At 35.9% G+C, this 16369-nt stretch overlaps 1 protein-coding gene across 10 annotated transcripts in view; it reads left to right on the top strand.

Annotated features, from left to right (window-relative positions):
- RALYL (RALY RNA binding protein like) overlaps positions 1 to 14653 on the top strand; it is a 387555-nt gene extending 372902 nt beyond the window's left edge. For all 10 annotated transcript variants that reach the window (XM_068933792.1, XM_068933791.1, XM_068933793.1 and 7 more), the window contains one exon: positions 10865 to 14653. In XM_068933792.1, the coding sequence (XP_068789893.1) occupies positions 10865 to 10882 (18 nt within the window). In that variant the 3' untranslated portion in view covers positions 10883 to 14653. The remainder of the gene's footprint in view (positions 1 to 10864) is intronic.
- Positions 14654 to 16369: the final 1716 nt, after the last annotated feature.

Raw genomic sequence — 16369 nt, 5'->3', positions numbered from 1 at the left:
AATATCTCAAACAAAAAGTGAAACTTGATCAAATATATGATTATTTGATAAGATTAATGGTATCTAGCGTATTGTTGTAATCAAACTAGATTTTTCATTGCCCTTGAAGATATAATTTTCTTCTGTCAATAGCATCAGGGCAGGCCACCGTGACTCTTCAATTAGCAGTGGAATTAGGCTGATGAGGAATGCCAAAAAGATCAATAGCTACTCTGACAGTCTGCAGCACGTTGAGTTATATAGAGTGCTCCTTAGAAAAAAAGCAGACAAACTTCTAATTAATGGTAATGGCTGAAACAATACTGTGCCAGAAATCTTATTTAGATTATTTTAAATGTTTTTAATATTTGGCAAAATTTAGTTTTCCTGGTACACTGAACATTTTGGACTTGACTGAAAACTTACTTTCGGTATCAGGGAAAACATGAAGCTCTTCATTCCTAAGACAAATGAATAGGTAAAAGATTTTGTTCACTTGATAAATAGCAATGAAAGAAGCTTGTACTTGAGCAAGCTAAGAAAGTCATTAGGGGCAGCATACTCGAGAAATACTAATGTATTGTACCCTCCAAAGCTGTAGTAAATCTAATAACCTGTGACAGAAAAAATGTAGAAAGTAATAAAAGCATGTCATGAAATCAAAAATTGTAAGAAACTCCCTGATGTGCCCTTTTGTTATATTTAATATATGCAATATCATAGAAGACTTGTTCTGTTGTATGAATAGAGTCATTGGCAAGGTCTTGCTAAAGCCTCCTCTTTCCTATGTTTCTGGCAGTCAATTACTCAGAGGAAGACTTCTTAAGCAACGTTCAGTTTTAACTAGTTTACTTGTGACTGATAATATAAGATTTTTTTTTTAATTATTATTGCATCATAGCCCATACATATCACATGGGAACTTACAGAGAATGTAAGCACTGTTATCGTGGGCATGTGCATACTTGTAAAATTCATGAGCAAAATAATTTCCTCATCTTTCACATCTGTGCTCTTAACCTGCTCCGTACTATTTAGTGCCCAATTCAAAAAAAAAAAAAAATCTGAGAAGCATACAATTTTAAAAATCACATGTATAATTTAAAAAACATAATTTGCAGGCTTTTAGAATCTTCTGGAGATGGTGAGAAAGAGCTAGAAAGCAATGTCGTTTCTCTTATTTATTTCTTGTTTAAAGTAAAGGATGGGATGGGGGAGGGTGTCAGGGAGGGGAGTCCCCACACCCAGCGTTGGCACTGATGCAGCTCAGCAGGCGACGTGGCCCAGAGTATTGCATGTACATAGAGACACATCTCCTCCTCCTGAGATCAGACCAGTGTCTGGTTTTGGCACCATAATTGAACAATGGGAAAGGAGTATTCCCCAAAGATATGGTTAAAACATAAAAATTATATGCTTTCCAGTCCATAAAATTATAACTTTTACTTTTCCCTGTTGAGGAAACATTGAACGTAGCCATCAATGGACAGGAGAAATTTTACTTTTCTCACTGCATCCTGCCCATCTGTTTTATCCCATCTGAATTTTCAGTCATTATTTAACTACCTAAACTTTCTGCTATAAATTATTAGCATATAGACCTCTTTTTGAGGTCTATCTCTAGGTAAGCTAACTCTGGACAGATCCTTTGAGGCCCAGAGGGCTAATGTTAATAAATTCTCCCAGCCACTTCTGGAGAAATGGCCAGGCACATACAACAAGAGCAGGAAATGTCGTGTGCCCTTTTCTGCAGCAGCAGCCTGTTAGATCCACCAAACACAGAAGAACCACTCATTTTTGCAGATTAAATGGGATGCATCACTTCTGAGAGAATAAATGGGTATAAAGATTTTTTGTTTGCTTGCTTGATTATTTTATTGCCTGAGAAACACTGTAAAAACTGGTCACAAAATTCTGGTATTTGGACCACAGGAGGCAGAGTGAAGTAAGGGCTGGCTAAAGTTCAACACTACGTAAGGCTATTCTTCACTACTGTTCATTAGCAAATGTCCTGCCGATATAGAGCACTTGCTAATGTGTGCGATTTATAGCCTGACAGAATTTTGTCTATATGTCCTTTTGGAAACACAAGTATGGGTGACATATTGGCAATATATTTGATTAGTAAAAGAATTTCTGATTACTTGTGCACTGTTTAACATGTTTTAATGTTTTTTTCTTTCAAAATTATCTGAAGTGGTTTGTGCCAAGCTCATGCACTGTTTTCCTGTGGACTGTTTCTTTGAAAGGGTAGCTTGTTTTCGCTATTTTGGGATTTTTTTTTCTCCTGTTCATTAATCCACTGTCAGTAGATTTATCATTATTTAATATTCATTATTCATTTTTGTGCTAATTTCACTTTGAATTAGCGTTTTTTTTGATGGGACTATATATTTATTGTAAGCTTTTAGGTAAGAATAAGCTAGTCATGGTGCTCAATATTTTGGAGACATCAAAATATTTAAATTTAATAGCTCGTTTTCAAAAGGTCAAAAATAGCTATTGTGCCTCCACTTTTTTTATTTATTTTTCTAAATTGTGAATTGATTCAAGGACAAATAATGCTGTCAGGTCCAGATAAAAATTATCTCAGATACGTAAACAAAACACTTGCCTAAATGACCTGAATTTCTCTCTGATATAAGCTTAATCCTCAAATTCTTAGATTTAACTGAAATTGAGCTATTGCCATGCATCACACATTTTTTCTGGTGTGTCAGTCTTTGAAAGTAAATAGCTTTACTTCCCCTAGAAAACATTCATTTCACAGGCTTTATCAGTATGCTTGAGCCTCAAGAGTGCTGAATGAAAAACCCTCAGAGGAAACATTTTTCTGTTGCCTGCAAGCCAGAGTGAGTCCTCATGCAAGTAAACAGGGGTAAATACTGAAAAACTAAAAGACTATTATTTTTCCATATTAAAAAAGACAATAATTTTAAATCTGTTTTTGTTTTTTTAATACAAATTGCAGAGCCTCTGCAGCTAGTGACCCAATTATTCCAAAAGGTCTTAGTGTTTTGAGAAAATATAAATGTATTACTAAGAAGATTTTCTGCATGATTAATAGCAAAACATGAAAGGCAGATTGAATATGTCAGCATATAGGCATTTATGAACCTCAGAAAAGGGAGGTTATTTAGATGATAGAACTGTAATTGCCATTTAAACAAAAAAAAGTAATCGATGAGGAATAAAACAAGCTCAATGTGCCAAAATGAAGATTTGGATTTTAATCAGATGCCATCTTAGGCAGCCTGTTATGCCGATATGTGTATCTGAAGTTTCGAAATTGTTGTCACTACAGTACAATGCATTTTTATAGTGCCTTTCAAAAAAAGTAAGTTTTATTCCAACCTCAATAAACAGAGAATCAAAAAACTAAATTCTGATGTTTTGCCTTGTACTGCTACTCTTAACCTTTGTCCACTATTAGATGACTCTGCACAATACGCATACCATAATGTAACCCTAAGTCTACCATTTTGCTTTGTAATTTTTAGTTGTAAAGCTTTTTGAAATCTTTGTAAAACAAAAATGATATGCATTACTATATACTGTACATTTAAATTAGTCTGGAAAATACCTAGGAAAAGACATTTAAAATATGCCCAGCTTTTATTCTCACTTCCATATGTGGTGCTCTTGCTTCCCTTGCCACCTGGATCACATTTCCAAACCTAGCCCTTTGAAAGTCTAATGAGCCATGCACAATGACTCTCTATCCTTTATGTTTTAATTGATTGTCTTAATTCACTACATTATTGTGACCAAGTGAGCATTTGCTATGCATTACTGTTAGTCTCATCCCTCTGCTCTTTCCTACCTTCTTCTCTGAGCTTTCTTGGTATCTCTGTCGTCTCACGCTAAATGCTTCCAACTACTTCCTCTAGTGAGTTCTCCTCTCCCTTCTTTCTCTCTTAATTTGCTTTGTAATTCTCTCCACCTGGTCTCTGTGTTGAATAAAACTCTGCTTCCAAGTAACTGAAAACTCTTCTGATGATTAGATAGGGCCTTCTTGATTGCATTGTCATCATTAAGTACAGTTTCTTATTCCTACAAGGGTGCATTTTATTCTTATATACCTACCTAAACTCTAGTTTGGCAGTACTGGAAAAGTTTAGCAAATACTTTCTGTGCAACTAGTTTAAGGTAGTTCTCCTAGTCTTTCAGTTTTATAAGCTCCTATAGTCATATATTTTAAAAAATGCTACTTTTTAAAAAGTATTTTGAAAATGTAGACCTGACCTTAGGGTACAAGTTTTAGTAATTCTTTTATACATTAAATCATATTCAAACTTGCACTCTGGGCATCAGTAGGACTGGAACTGTTGTCTTCAGCATTAATGCTAATTGGATCACAGCCTCACACTGGGGAATCCCTACTCACATGGAGCGGAGGTTAAATCAGTAGGAATTCAATAACGTTTTAACAGAACTCTGCAGCCTAACACCATTTCATTTGTAGCATTCAGGGTGATCAAGGCTCATCCTTACAGTAGACCCCATTAGAATATAATTAATCTTGCACTGTATGGAACAGGCTGAATCTCAAGAAGCAGAAAGGCTTAGCAGCCTTCAATGAGAAGGAGGTCAATACCTCCTGCAATTTGCTAGGAATATCCACTCGTATTCAAGGTTAAAGGAATGTGGGACATTTTCCCCTTTACTATATTTGGCACTGGATCCCCAAAAGATGCTCTCAAGCCACGCTGCAGTGAGTGGAGGGTGCTCTGTGCGTGGCATGAGTGAGTCCTTACTGTATTTGCTTTGGCTTTCATGATGTTCATATTGGTAAAACGAAGGACTGAACTGACCCTGGAAAAAGGTAGAATCTATTTTTGAGAGGCTGATTACAGTGTTTCTAAGTGGACATCTGGATCAAGAAGCTCATAAGTCAAAGGCTCTGCACAAAAGTTTTATTATATGGTCACTAACTGGAGCTATTTAGGTAAACTATCTGTATGTGAAAGTGGAGCAAGGAGCTATCTCCTGAAGCCCGCTAATAAATGAGCTAATCAAGATGGTTACATACTTTGCCCACTCTCACATCATTCCACCAAAGAAAGAACATGGAATGGGAATATGACAGAGGTACCACCTTCCCATGAATCTTGCCCGAAGATCACTCAGCCCACCCCAGGCTTCCCAGTCATGTTCTGTAGAAAGTCCAAAACTTCCTTCTGCAGATCCCCACCATTGACCTCTCCACTGCAGCACAGGCAATCTAGGGCTCCCAGACTAGCTGTCCTAATATCCCCTGACTACTGCCATTATTGCTGCCTAGGACAAAAATGCCTGGTGGTCAGCAGCAACAGGAACACAATGCTTAGATAAATGTCCGCAGAGGCTACAGGATGGTAGGGGCCAGCGAGGCTCAGCTCCAGAGCAGCAGCCTGAAATGGCCAGGAGTCGCTGAAAGGCTAAGTGCTGGATTACACACATAAGATTTCATAGCTGCAGGCTCAAAGAGAAGAGGTGTGAATTCAGTTTCCAGAGCCCATGTCTTCCTGAATGTTCCAGAAACTATACTGCTGTATCTTCTCCTACAGCTAAAAGTGACTAGATAAAGACTACTGCAAAAAGCAGTTAAGTGAGATATAGACCCACACAGTAGGATGAGGTGGGCAAAGGACAAATTCACTTCTTTTCCCCCTCCTCCTTGCTGCCATCAGAGTGTGTTTCAGTGGAGGCCCCAGATGACCACGGTGGCTCAAATCCCAGAGTCCATCAGTCCGCCTTACACTAACCATCATCTCAGTGGTGGTATATCCTCACTGGCACTCTTAAAGTATTAGGTCCTGTCTCCACCGCCACACCTAACATTGTTCATCACAAAGCTGCCTATTCAGGACTCTGAAAAAGAAAAGATATGTGGGTCTAGGGGAAAAAAATGGGTATATGATAGTCCTATCTCATTTTTCCTGTTGACTTTTACAGGACAAGCAATTAAAACAAATCATCTTAATAAAGGGGATAGGGGTTTATTTTCAGTGATGAGTTAACCAGCCATTCTCACGTATACTCACATGAGTGCTAACATTTCAAAGCAATTAAACTATTCACTGAGCAGAGAAAGGATTCTATAGTGTTTTCAGTAATTAATGTAAGATTGACAGGCTACAAAAAAATAATGATTAAGTTTCATCATTTGAGGTAAATTTTAAAGAAGATGCACATGTTTTTGTTATTATTCTTTATTAATATTTATCAAACTGTATGTTTCCTCCTATTCATTATATTTTATCACTAGTTCATTTTAAAAAGTTTTGCTTTAGTGCCATAATTTTGTCTGTTATGTTTTACATGCTGTTACGAATGACAGTACCAAACCTGTAATTCGCATTCATGTTCCTCCACTAACCTCTACTGAACTGAGCATTTACAGCTCATCCAGAGGCATTCTACTAAATCATCTATATAACTCTTTTATTTAATCTAAGGTTCCATTTTTTAAATCAAGGGATGAAGTGCAAGATGTATTTCTAATGAACACAGCTATACAGTCCATTTGATGGCTGATACAAATTCAAGACTCTCTGATAAGCCCTGGCATTACTATACAACTTTGAACCACAGGTAAAGCCTAGCCAGACACGAGCAACAGCTTGGAAGGGTGTCGGGCATTGTGTGTTCCCTCAACAGGAAGACAATAGAGGCAGAAAGGCAAGATTGCCTTGCAAGATCTGATACCAAGCAATGGTCAGAATTAGCTGATTGTGCCTCCCTTACAGTTGTTAAACCCAAAAGTCCGATCCTGAGAATGAATTTGTCTGGCAAGGAAAACAAGGCAGGAGAGCAAGATGATGGATATTTTAGGCTCTGGGTTTCAGGTTCATGTACACAGTCATCTGTCCATCCACTGTTTTAGCTACAAAAGCCAGGAATTTCATGAAAACTGTTGAAAGCTGTTGGTTGCTTAAAAATAGATTTTGTTACATTAACATCTTGCATATACTTATTGGGTGCTCTTATTGCATGGGGGTTGTTATGGGGTAAATAATTCAATAAATTCTGTAGCATCTGTATTCTGTGGGACATTTCTCTAAATGTCTTCTCAATATTAATAATAATTTCTTAACTACAAGGGAATTGTTAATTGCATGCATCTTTTGTATCATTTAGTCGTGGTGCAGTCTGAATACTCCCTATCCAGACCATATACATCTAGGTCTGGAAGACAAGCATGGAAAAAAAAAGTGCAAAACACTTTTCCCATAAACCCTGTCAGAAGGAAACTACAGGGGTGTATAGGAAGGAAGGAACATATCCCTGTTGTTTACCCTTTCTTAAAATTATAAGGATCAATAAATAAGTTAGATCAGGAAAAAGGCTGAGTTCTGTCTGGGTGCAGCTAGCAGAGAACAGAGCTCAATCCTCCCACAGGTAATAGGAGGGTAACCTGAATACACATAGAGATGCTCTACCACAGAAACACTGGTCAACGTTACACCTTCCAGATACGTTTTGTGAGGTTGCGGTGGTCAATCTAGTCTTAAAAATGATGCCTTAGAATCTTTACCATATAGCAAACTTGCCTTCTCATAAGACTTTTAGAGGAAATACAGCAGTGTAAACTATTTATATTGCACTAGATGACTATGAAGCAAAGAGATTAGACAGAATGGTCGCCTGGTAGATGATCTAATGGTGAAGCTTTCCCACAGAAATGTCCCCATCCTGTAGGGAATTCTTTAAGATCTACAGCTGTAGAGGCTGGAATTATATAGGTTTTGAGGAAAGGTAAGTGGTAAAAGCACTAAACTTCTAAAAGACAAGAGGGAAAACTCAGATTTTTACTGAATTTATTTGATTTACTCCATCATATTTAGCAATTATATTTGGGAGACAAATTAAATAGAAAAGCACTTTCACTTAGGCCAGTGTTTAATATTTAATATTGGCTTTCCAAAATTATATTCATTGTAACAGTGTAAAATTAAAATTAATTGAATCTAGTATAGTTTGAGTCTGGTAAAAATGCTAGAAGGATCATACTGGAACTATAATTATGGTAGCAATAGCATTTCTGGAAAACTGAAACACAGCGTTATGCCTAAGAAGAGTGCTTCCAATATCTCACGCTCAAAAATCCAGTTGTATGGGGGGAAAAAGCAGAAATAATTTCGGGTGGAAAATGAACCGATAAATATTCCGTAACCTATCTCCAGCTTTTTTCAGAGATTATGATGGCAATTAGGACAGTATATACTGTTTCTTTGATACTGTCTGCAGCTGCCAAGGCTATATATTCAGTTGGGTTATTCAGTTCTTACAATGCATTATGTTCAAATCATGCTTTTTAAAGTGGTTTTCTGTTAGAACTACATCAAATGAAAGCCAAATTGCTGGCTTAAATGTAATTCAGTTCATCCTTGTTGTGTCAGGATGTATTTTATGTATATAACTGGAAGGAAATGAAAAGATTAAAAAAAAACATTAGTCATCGTGAAATTTTTTGATATCATCAGCGCTACCACAAAGCCATCTGATAAATTGCATGCTATTCAGAAGAAGGAAATAGAATAAAATTAGTATTATACTACCCTAGATTAATCATAGCCCTGGGTTACTGTCATTCTATCTAAAACAGAAGCTTGACTATTTTAGGTTTTAAACTTTCTTCTCAGCCTTTAAGATTATTTGCCTTAAGAGGCAAATAATAAGCCTATGTATTAGAAGGAAGAACACAAAATTTTTGGCTGATGTGATCAATAAATTTTTATCATTGTTTCTAAATGAAAGCAAAACAACATTCATGATTTGGATCCAGATGGTTAGCAATAACACTTCATAATAGTAACATAATGAAGCTTTTTAGTGTAGGTGACAGGTGAATGCCTGAAAGGTTTATGGCAGGGAAAAAGCTTCAATAAATAACTTGAAATCAGTTTCTCTTCTTCCCTGGATAATTATTGCTTTTATAATAACATAATGGAACAGCAAAGTAAAGGTGAAGAAAAGGCTAGAAAAGAAGAACTCTCTCTAGAGTTAATAGGATGTATAGTGGAACCATGGCCTTTTCTTTTTGTCCTTATAAAATTAATAGCTACTTAACAACCATTAGGTGTCTCTCAGACTTAAGGGGAGGATTTAAAATCTTTTTCATGTAAAGTTTATCCAGGGAAAGGAGCTAAAAAGTGAGAGACATAAAGACTTTTTTCTCCATACAAGTAGAGAATAATAATTTTAATACATTTTAACTGAAAGAAGAAAATTGTGTGCGGATGGGTTTTGAATATCTCCAGGGAAGGAGACTCCACAACCTCCCTGGGCAACCTATTCCAGTGCTTAGTCATCTTCACAGTAAATAAATTTTTCCTTAGACTGAGACAGCACTTCTTGTGTTGCAGTTGGTTCTCATTGCCTCTTGTCCTATTGCTAGGCACTTCTGAGAAGAGTCTGGCCCCATCCTCTTGACACTTTCTTCAGATAGTTATACGCATTGATCAAATCCCGTCTCAGTTTTCTCTTCTGCAGGTTAAACTGTCCCAGCTCCCTCAGCCTTTCCTCCTATGAAAGGTGCTCCAGTCCCTTCGTCACCTTAGTAGACCTTCACTAGACTCACTCTAGTGACTCCATGTCTCTCGTACTGGGGAGCCCAGCACTGGACGCAGTACTCCAGATGTGGCTTCCCCAGGGCTGAGTAGAGGGGGAGGATCACCTCCCTCTATCTGCTAGCAATGCTCTTCCTAATGCATCCCTGGATACCTTTGGCCTTCCTGGCCACAAGAGCACAAATCAGAAAGCATCCCCTTTTTTCCAGGGAGGAAAAAAAGCAGACTTAAAACTGACTGATGGAAGGGGGAAAATTGACTGAAAAGAACATCTGGAAATTTTTCAAAAGTGTACAATGTTTTGTCAGCTGTTTTCTGTTTCAGCTATAGGAAATAGTATAATATATAAAAAAAAAAAAAGTGAAGAAGACATTGGTTGAAAGATTTATTTTTTCCTATCGAAAGCATCTTAGGTTGAAAATTTCAGTTAAGAAGAGAAACTGTCTATTTATGTTAACATTTCTACGGTTAATTTCCCACATAGATGAGATCAGGAAAATGTTGTCAGTTTTTCTGTTGGTAGGTGAAGCTGACATGTTTTGTGCTCCCCTAAGGCATCACTGAATGACTAGTTGAGGCTAGTAGTGTTAATGGGTCTCATACTAGGACATTGAGATTTTTAGAAGCAATCTGCCTCAGGCCTCTGCTGGAAGAATGACCCTCAAAAGTGTTGCTGACACTGAATTTTTACTGTTTCAGAATTTGGGTGGAAAAACAGCAAAAGAAATCAAAGAATGTGGCAATTAAAGTCTAGAGCATGTAAACAACAACAATAATAAAATAGACAACATAAAAGGAGAGCCACTGAGGAAAGATCTATCAGCAATAAGCAGAGCATACAGTCAATGTAAATTGTGTGGAATAAGGTATATAGTGTGATGGAACCAAAGTAAGGAATTCCACACAGTTTATTTAGGTTGAATGATATTATGCAAATAAAACATTTAATTGCAAAGCAACTAAGATGCATTCTTCTATTTCTACTGTTAAAATATGAAGTATTCAGCAGTCGTTAGCTCAGCATTATTGAGGGGAAGTATACCTCAGCCGCAACAGCTCTCCTCGCTTGATTCAGTGTGGTTAATTTAGGGCAATGCAGTTTAACTTAGGACTGCTGTATAGTCCTGGTTATCCACTGCTGCAGGTATTTGACTTTCCTTTTAGCTCTCACATATTTAGGTGTCAAAGTTAGGTATTGAAATTTGATTGAACAGTGAAAAAGTCAAGTCATTGTCTCCTTCCTCTTTTCCCCTGTTATCTTGACTTTCTTTTGAGGTTCTGCTAGAAGAAATTCTGTGCCTTCATACTAAAGCGAGCATTGTATTTCTCAGTTTCTACAGATCAAGTGATGAGAAGTCCTATGTGAACCCCCTGGAGGCTGAGAAGAGAACTTCCCCACACAAAATTGTGAACTGCGGTTTCTTATGGCTCGCAACACCTTTGATTCAATTTGTATGAAAACTCAATTTACTTATTAAAATGGACGTTATCGTTCAAATATTAGAATTTCCATTTCTTATATGTTCTAAGCTGTACAATTGTCAGATTTTTATGGTTTAGATTGTAAATGTGTTTTTCTCTGGCTAATTATTGGTATTTTTTTTTAATTTTGATGTCTTAAAGGCCAATGTATGTATCATAATAATATGAAGGACATATTTAACAAAAGTGGGTGAAACACTGTATACAAATGTATATTTGTAAAAGCTATTTTTATGATTAGCATGTTTTACTGTTCTATCATATTTAAAGTCAGGTGATATTGCACTTCTTTGTTTATAGCTTAATTCAAACAAGATCATTGTTATGATCAGTGCCACAACTAAATACATTGTATGGTATTTACCATTATTTTATTTATTTGATTCCTCAATTGAAATAATTATGTTTACTAATAGGGATCGCTGCTAAAAAGTAAAATTATGAAAATATAAGAGCAATTCCTGGTAAACTGTAAGTTGGATGCCCTTGCAAATCCATTTTTTTCAGAAAAATGCTCTATGTGATGCCATCCACTAGCACAGTTCTTATAGCTGTACCTGCTAGTCTCTCAGGGTAGTTTGTTGTTACTATACAGAGAGCTTACAGAACAGTTAGTCTCCCATCCAGCTAGGTAAATGACTTACAAACTGGCAATACCTGAGAGTTTGAGTTAGCTTACTGATAGCTTTTGGTTTTATTTTCCGAGAGTAGAGTCTTTCCACTCTACTGAACTCCTAAAAAAGCTTGAAGGTGGAATAATTAATTATTGCAGATGTTGTAGGGGGAATTTGAGTATAGAATTTCTTAATAAATCATTTTTCCTTTCAAATTGAATGAATGCATTATTTCTCTTGTTTTACTCAAATACGAAGTGTATCAGAGCATATACAACACGGTTACAAGGTTTTCTTCTCTAATGAAAGTATGAACTCGTTTACCATTCTGAAGATAGGCCTACATAGTTTTACAGGTGATGTGAAACAAGGAAGAGATATTTACGTCCTTATGAGACATGTACTCCTACAGAGAGAGATATCTCTAAAGTGATTGCAGAGAAGAAGAATGACCTGAAAGCAATAGCTTTCCAAGAGATAGAGACATTAATTTGGGTAGTAGCATACACAGTCAAATGGAGCTTAGATACAGTTGTGTGTCAATTTGGAAGAGAGAGCTGTGACTTTCCCTGATACCCATGTCCCGTGGTATCCGGTATTTCAACTCAACAAAAATGAACCTTTGTTTTGCCCTTTTAATTATTCTCTGTGGGCTGAAAGAAAAATAAAATTAAAGGCACTAGTGAGTCTCTTCAATAGAACAAACTTTTAATTTCTATAAAAAAACGTATCTTTGTGAGATGTTGAGTTCACCTCAAAATAACAGGCTATGAGGAGGTGGGAGGTCAAGAACTCCAGGCAGGTTTCCATCATGGGGACCATCATCCAAAAGGACTGATACTCTTTGAATATCTGGGAAGAAAAATGTGCATTTGAATTTAATTATGTATTAATGCACGGCAATTTACTTCATTAAAAGATTATGTAACATAGCATCCTCAGTTATGTTTGTGCATCTTAAACTTAGCTTATCTATATAGTCTGTGGAGCTAGATGAGTTTACCCGAGAACTGAGTATTACCTAGCTATTTAATTAAGGAAAGAAGTTCGTTATAAGTAGTTATGCCTGAACATAAACAATTGTAGCTTCAGAATCTACCTAGGGTGACAGTCCCAGAAAAGTGCAAGAAAAAATATTACCGTGTATGTGAAATATTAAGTCAAATTAAAGTGTTAGCTTGCCTCTGACTAATACCCTGGCTATTTTAAAAATTTAATTTTCCCTTTTTTTCCTGGTAATATTGAGGCTTATAATGGTTGTGGTGAAATATGTCTCCACTTTCTATCCATAAGTATAGGTTATTATCATTTTTACCTGCAAAATGCAAAAAGAATTGCCATTTTGGGATCTCCCATCTTTAGCTAATAGTTAAAAAAGGAAGTCCAAATCTTAGTAACTCCGTGGGCATTTTGCCTTAGTAAATATTTATCTCATGTAACCGTTGGACGTCTTAAAAGGTGCAGATTTTTATCTAACAGCTCAATTCTGATATTCATGTTAATAAACTACAAATAAGAAGTAGCTAACTGTATTGCCTCTTTACCACCTCTGTTCCAAATGAGCTATTAATCACAGAAATGCACTGTATTATACTTTTACAAATTCTTTCCCGTCTTTACCCTTACATTATATGTTTACAGAAATGATTTCACAGTCTGAATGTTAAGGCTGTTTCACATCACCGTTTAAGTCCTGAAAACGTTTTGAATGCAAAAAGACATCTGAGATGAGATCATTAGGTACTGTTTCATTTGCAAGCCACAAACTTGTGCCCTCAGGTCTACTACTAGCAAGGTTTCTTAATGGCATGCTTGACTCAAATAACTAAAGAGAATGCTGGTAGCTTCAGCAGAGCTCAATATTTCTCTGCTTTTCACGTATGCGGTATGCTCAGTGTTGTTTGTCGTCACCACATATACTTACTTGTTTTACGTGGGTTTTCTTAGGTTATTTTAATATTGCTCATACTTTGCAGTTTTGAAGAACAGGAAGCATAAAGGATCTTGTGAATCAATTTGGCTTGTCAACAGTTCTATAAAATCCTTTATATACAGTCCTGGTTAAACCAATTCATTTTCTACACAGACCTACCTGCTCTATGTACTACAGATATTTATTTTAAGCCTGTGCAGCTGCATGAATGGAAAACTTATGCTAAAAAAGCTTTACAGTTTGAATCAGGAAAAAATATTTTTACTTTTGTAAACTCTTGTATTGCATATTACTGCTGGTTTGGTTAGTTTTCTGTGTAGATCCATTTTTAGTTCTGAAAAACCACTGTACTTAAACTATGTAGATAGTTACAATCTTGTAAGCAGTCATCTTTTTAATAGGTAGTACTGAAAGTTAGAATTAAACGTGTAAGGTTTGCCCATATAGACCAGATTTATGGTTCATGACAATTTTCTTTAAAATATTGTAACATAATTTTTACATGTCTGTAAATAAATATTTTCTCTGATTTATGCACTAATTCAGTTTTGTAATTTCTTCTGCTAAAATGTGACTCTAAGAAACTTTCAAGGAAAATTGTTTTCTTTCATGGGAAAATACAGTTTAAAGTTCTGAAATATTGCTGTCCTTCACAGACATTCCAAATAGAACAAGCAGAAACAGATATCCATAGTATCAAGATTATTCCTAAGTGAATAAGGAGGAGAAAAACATTGTAAATACTGCTAAGTCATTTTAACAGCTTGAGAAAATAAATATCAGCCCTGTGTTAAAAACTGAGAAGATGTGTTCCTCAAGAAAAATAATTATTCAGTTTATTCAGAAACCTACTTGCTTTAACGGGAAATACTAAGCTCTCTGTGTATTTTTACACACCTTGGAAGTTTCTAAGTTTTATATGATATTATTAAAACAGCATGTACTATTATAATGGAATTGTTGGAAGGCTAGATCATGAAATACATGTGGTTTATATATTGTATCTAATTCTCTACATTTTAGTGTGTTTTCCATATTGTTACAGCTATGCCATATTTCCCAGTAATTTCATTAAATTTTTAAACATCTTATTCATATTATGTTGGATACCTGCTCATTTTCTAATGCAGAAAGAACACTCCTAAAGATTAAATAGGAGTCCATTAAAATTATTTCAAATCACTTTTAATGGAGAAGGAAATCCGAGAACTTAAGCTCACAAAAGTTTCCGGTTTCCATGTTCCAAATTACGTATAGTGGTCTAGTAAATTTCAGTAAAGAATATGTTAGACTTGAGAGGATAAAGGATACAAAAGTTAGGCATATATATATATGTATATATGTATATGTATATGTATATATAAACTTGTCTGTCTATATATGTATAAAGTCTTGACTTGTCTGTCAAGATCTTGTAATAAGCTTCATCAAGAAAGTCAACTGGATTGTCTATTAGGCGATGCTGGACATGAGGGCTACTCTTACTGAAATTGAGGCATCAGTCAGCCAAGAATAACCAGGGAGAGCACCCTGCAATGTTAGCAGGATAATAAGTCAAATAATTTACCACTTTGTTGGCAAAGGAAGGATAGATTATAAATATCTTGGAATAGTGAAGTACTTAAACTTTGTACATGATTAATAACAATGTATAGAAAATATAATTTACATAATTAAATTGCAGTCAGGATTACATTACAGTATTTCTGATTTGCACATATCAAGATCCATTCTGATCCTCATTCGTTGTCTTTAGGGACAAAGGAAAAATACTCGTGAGTTTTGAAACTGTTGGGAAAACCACAACAAAAGTAATGCAAAATTATTGCAGCAGTGGGGGGAGCTTACAGGTAATGAAATCCTATCTCTTTGCTTCTGAGTCCTACAGAACAGCTCTAAAGAAAACTACTGAAAAGTATGTGTTTTTCTCATAAATTCTTTACTTTGAGACAGTAACCTTGTTTCTTTTCTGCATAACTTCTGGCTTTTATCCTCACTGAAGTAAACGCTTAGTAAGATATCAGCAAAGTCACTGACTCAGACCAGAAAAAAACATATCTAAATGTTAGTGTCCCTACACAAGGGGAAGGATAATGTGTGGTAAAGTTACGGCCAGTTGAACCCTCTAAACTATTAGAAAAGATGCCTGTTTCACCAGCAGGTGCCAGTCTTCACAGGTTACAAATAGTCAAGGATACAATTTAAGATACAGGAAAGAAATTGTATGCCAAGTAAAACTGGCACAACTTGAAAATCTAGCACTGTAACTCTGAGCCTTTCCATTAGTGAAATGTTTTGGCCACAGAGACGAGAGAGAGAAAGTAAAGGTCCCTGCTCACTACACTTACAGAGCTGTTCTGGTGATCCATGCCCTTGTAATGACCAGTTCTGGAGAACTGGTAGGAAAACCCTCTGAGAAACTGCTTAGAAAAATTACAGAGTGCTACAGGAAATAAGTAGTTATTGATTTTTGGGTGGTGAGGTTATTAGCTCATGAGACACAAAAGATTGATACATATTTTGGGGTTGCTATAGTGATTATTTGGTTAACCTTTCAAAGAAAGATGGCTTTTGTGAACATTTTTGTGAACAAATTAGTTCACAATTATCGCATTAAGTGTTTTAACATAGAAAATTCAGTCCCATACCGTCCGTCCCATAAAAATCCAGTTAACCAAACAAAAATATCTCTCTTGGTTGCATTTAAAACTTTCTGATACAAACCTGGATATATATGTTTAGCAGTCAAAGGTAATGGAGAGGAAGCTATGCATGGCCATTCTGTGGCATATTACTGTATATGAATA

Source organism: Struthio camelus, chromosome 2 (assembly GCF_040807025.1).
Source record: "Struthio camelus isolate bStrCam1 chromosome 2, bStrCam1.hap1, whole genome shotgun sequence".
NCBI lineage: Eukaryota > Metazoa > Chordata > Aves > Struthioniformes > Struthionidae > Struthio > Struthio camelus.
This window is presented reverse-complemented; position numbering and strand designations above follow the sequence as displayed.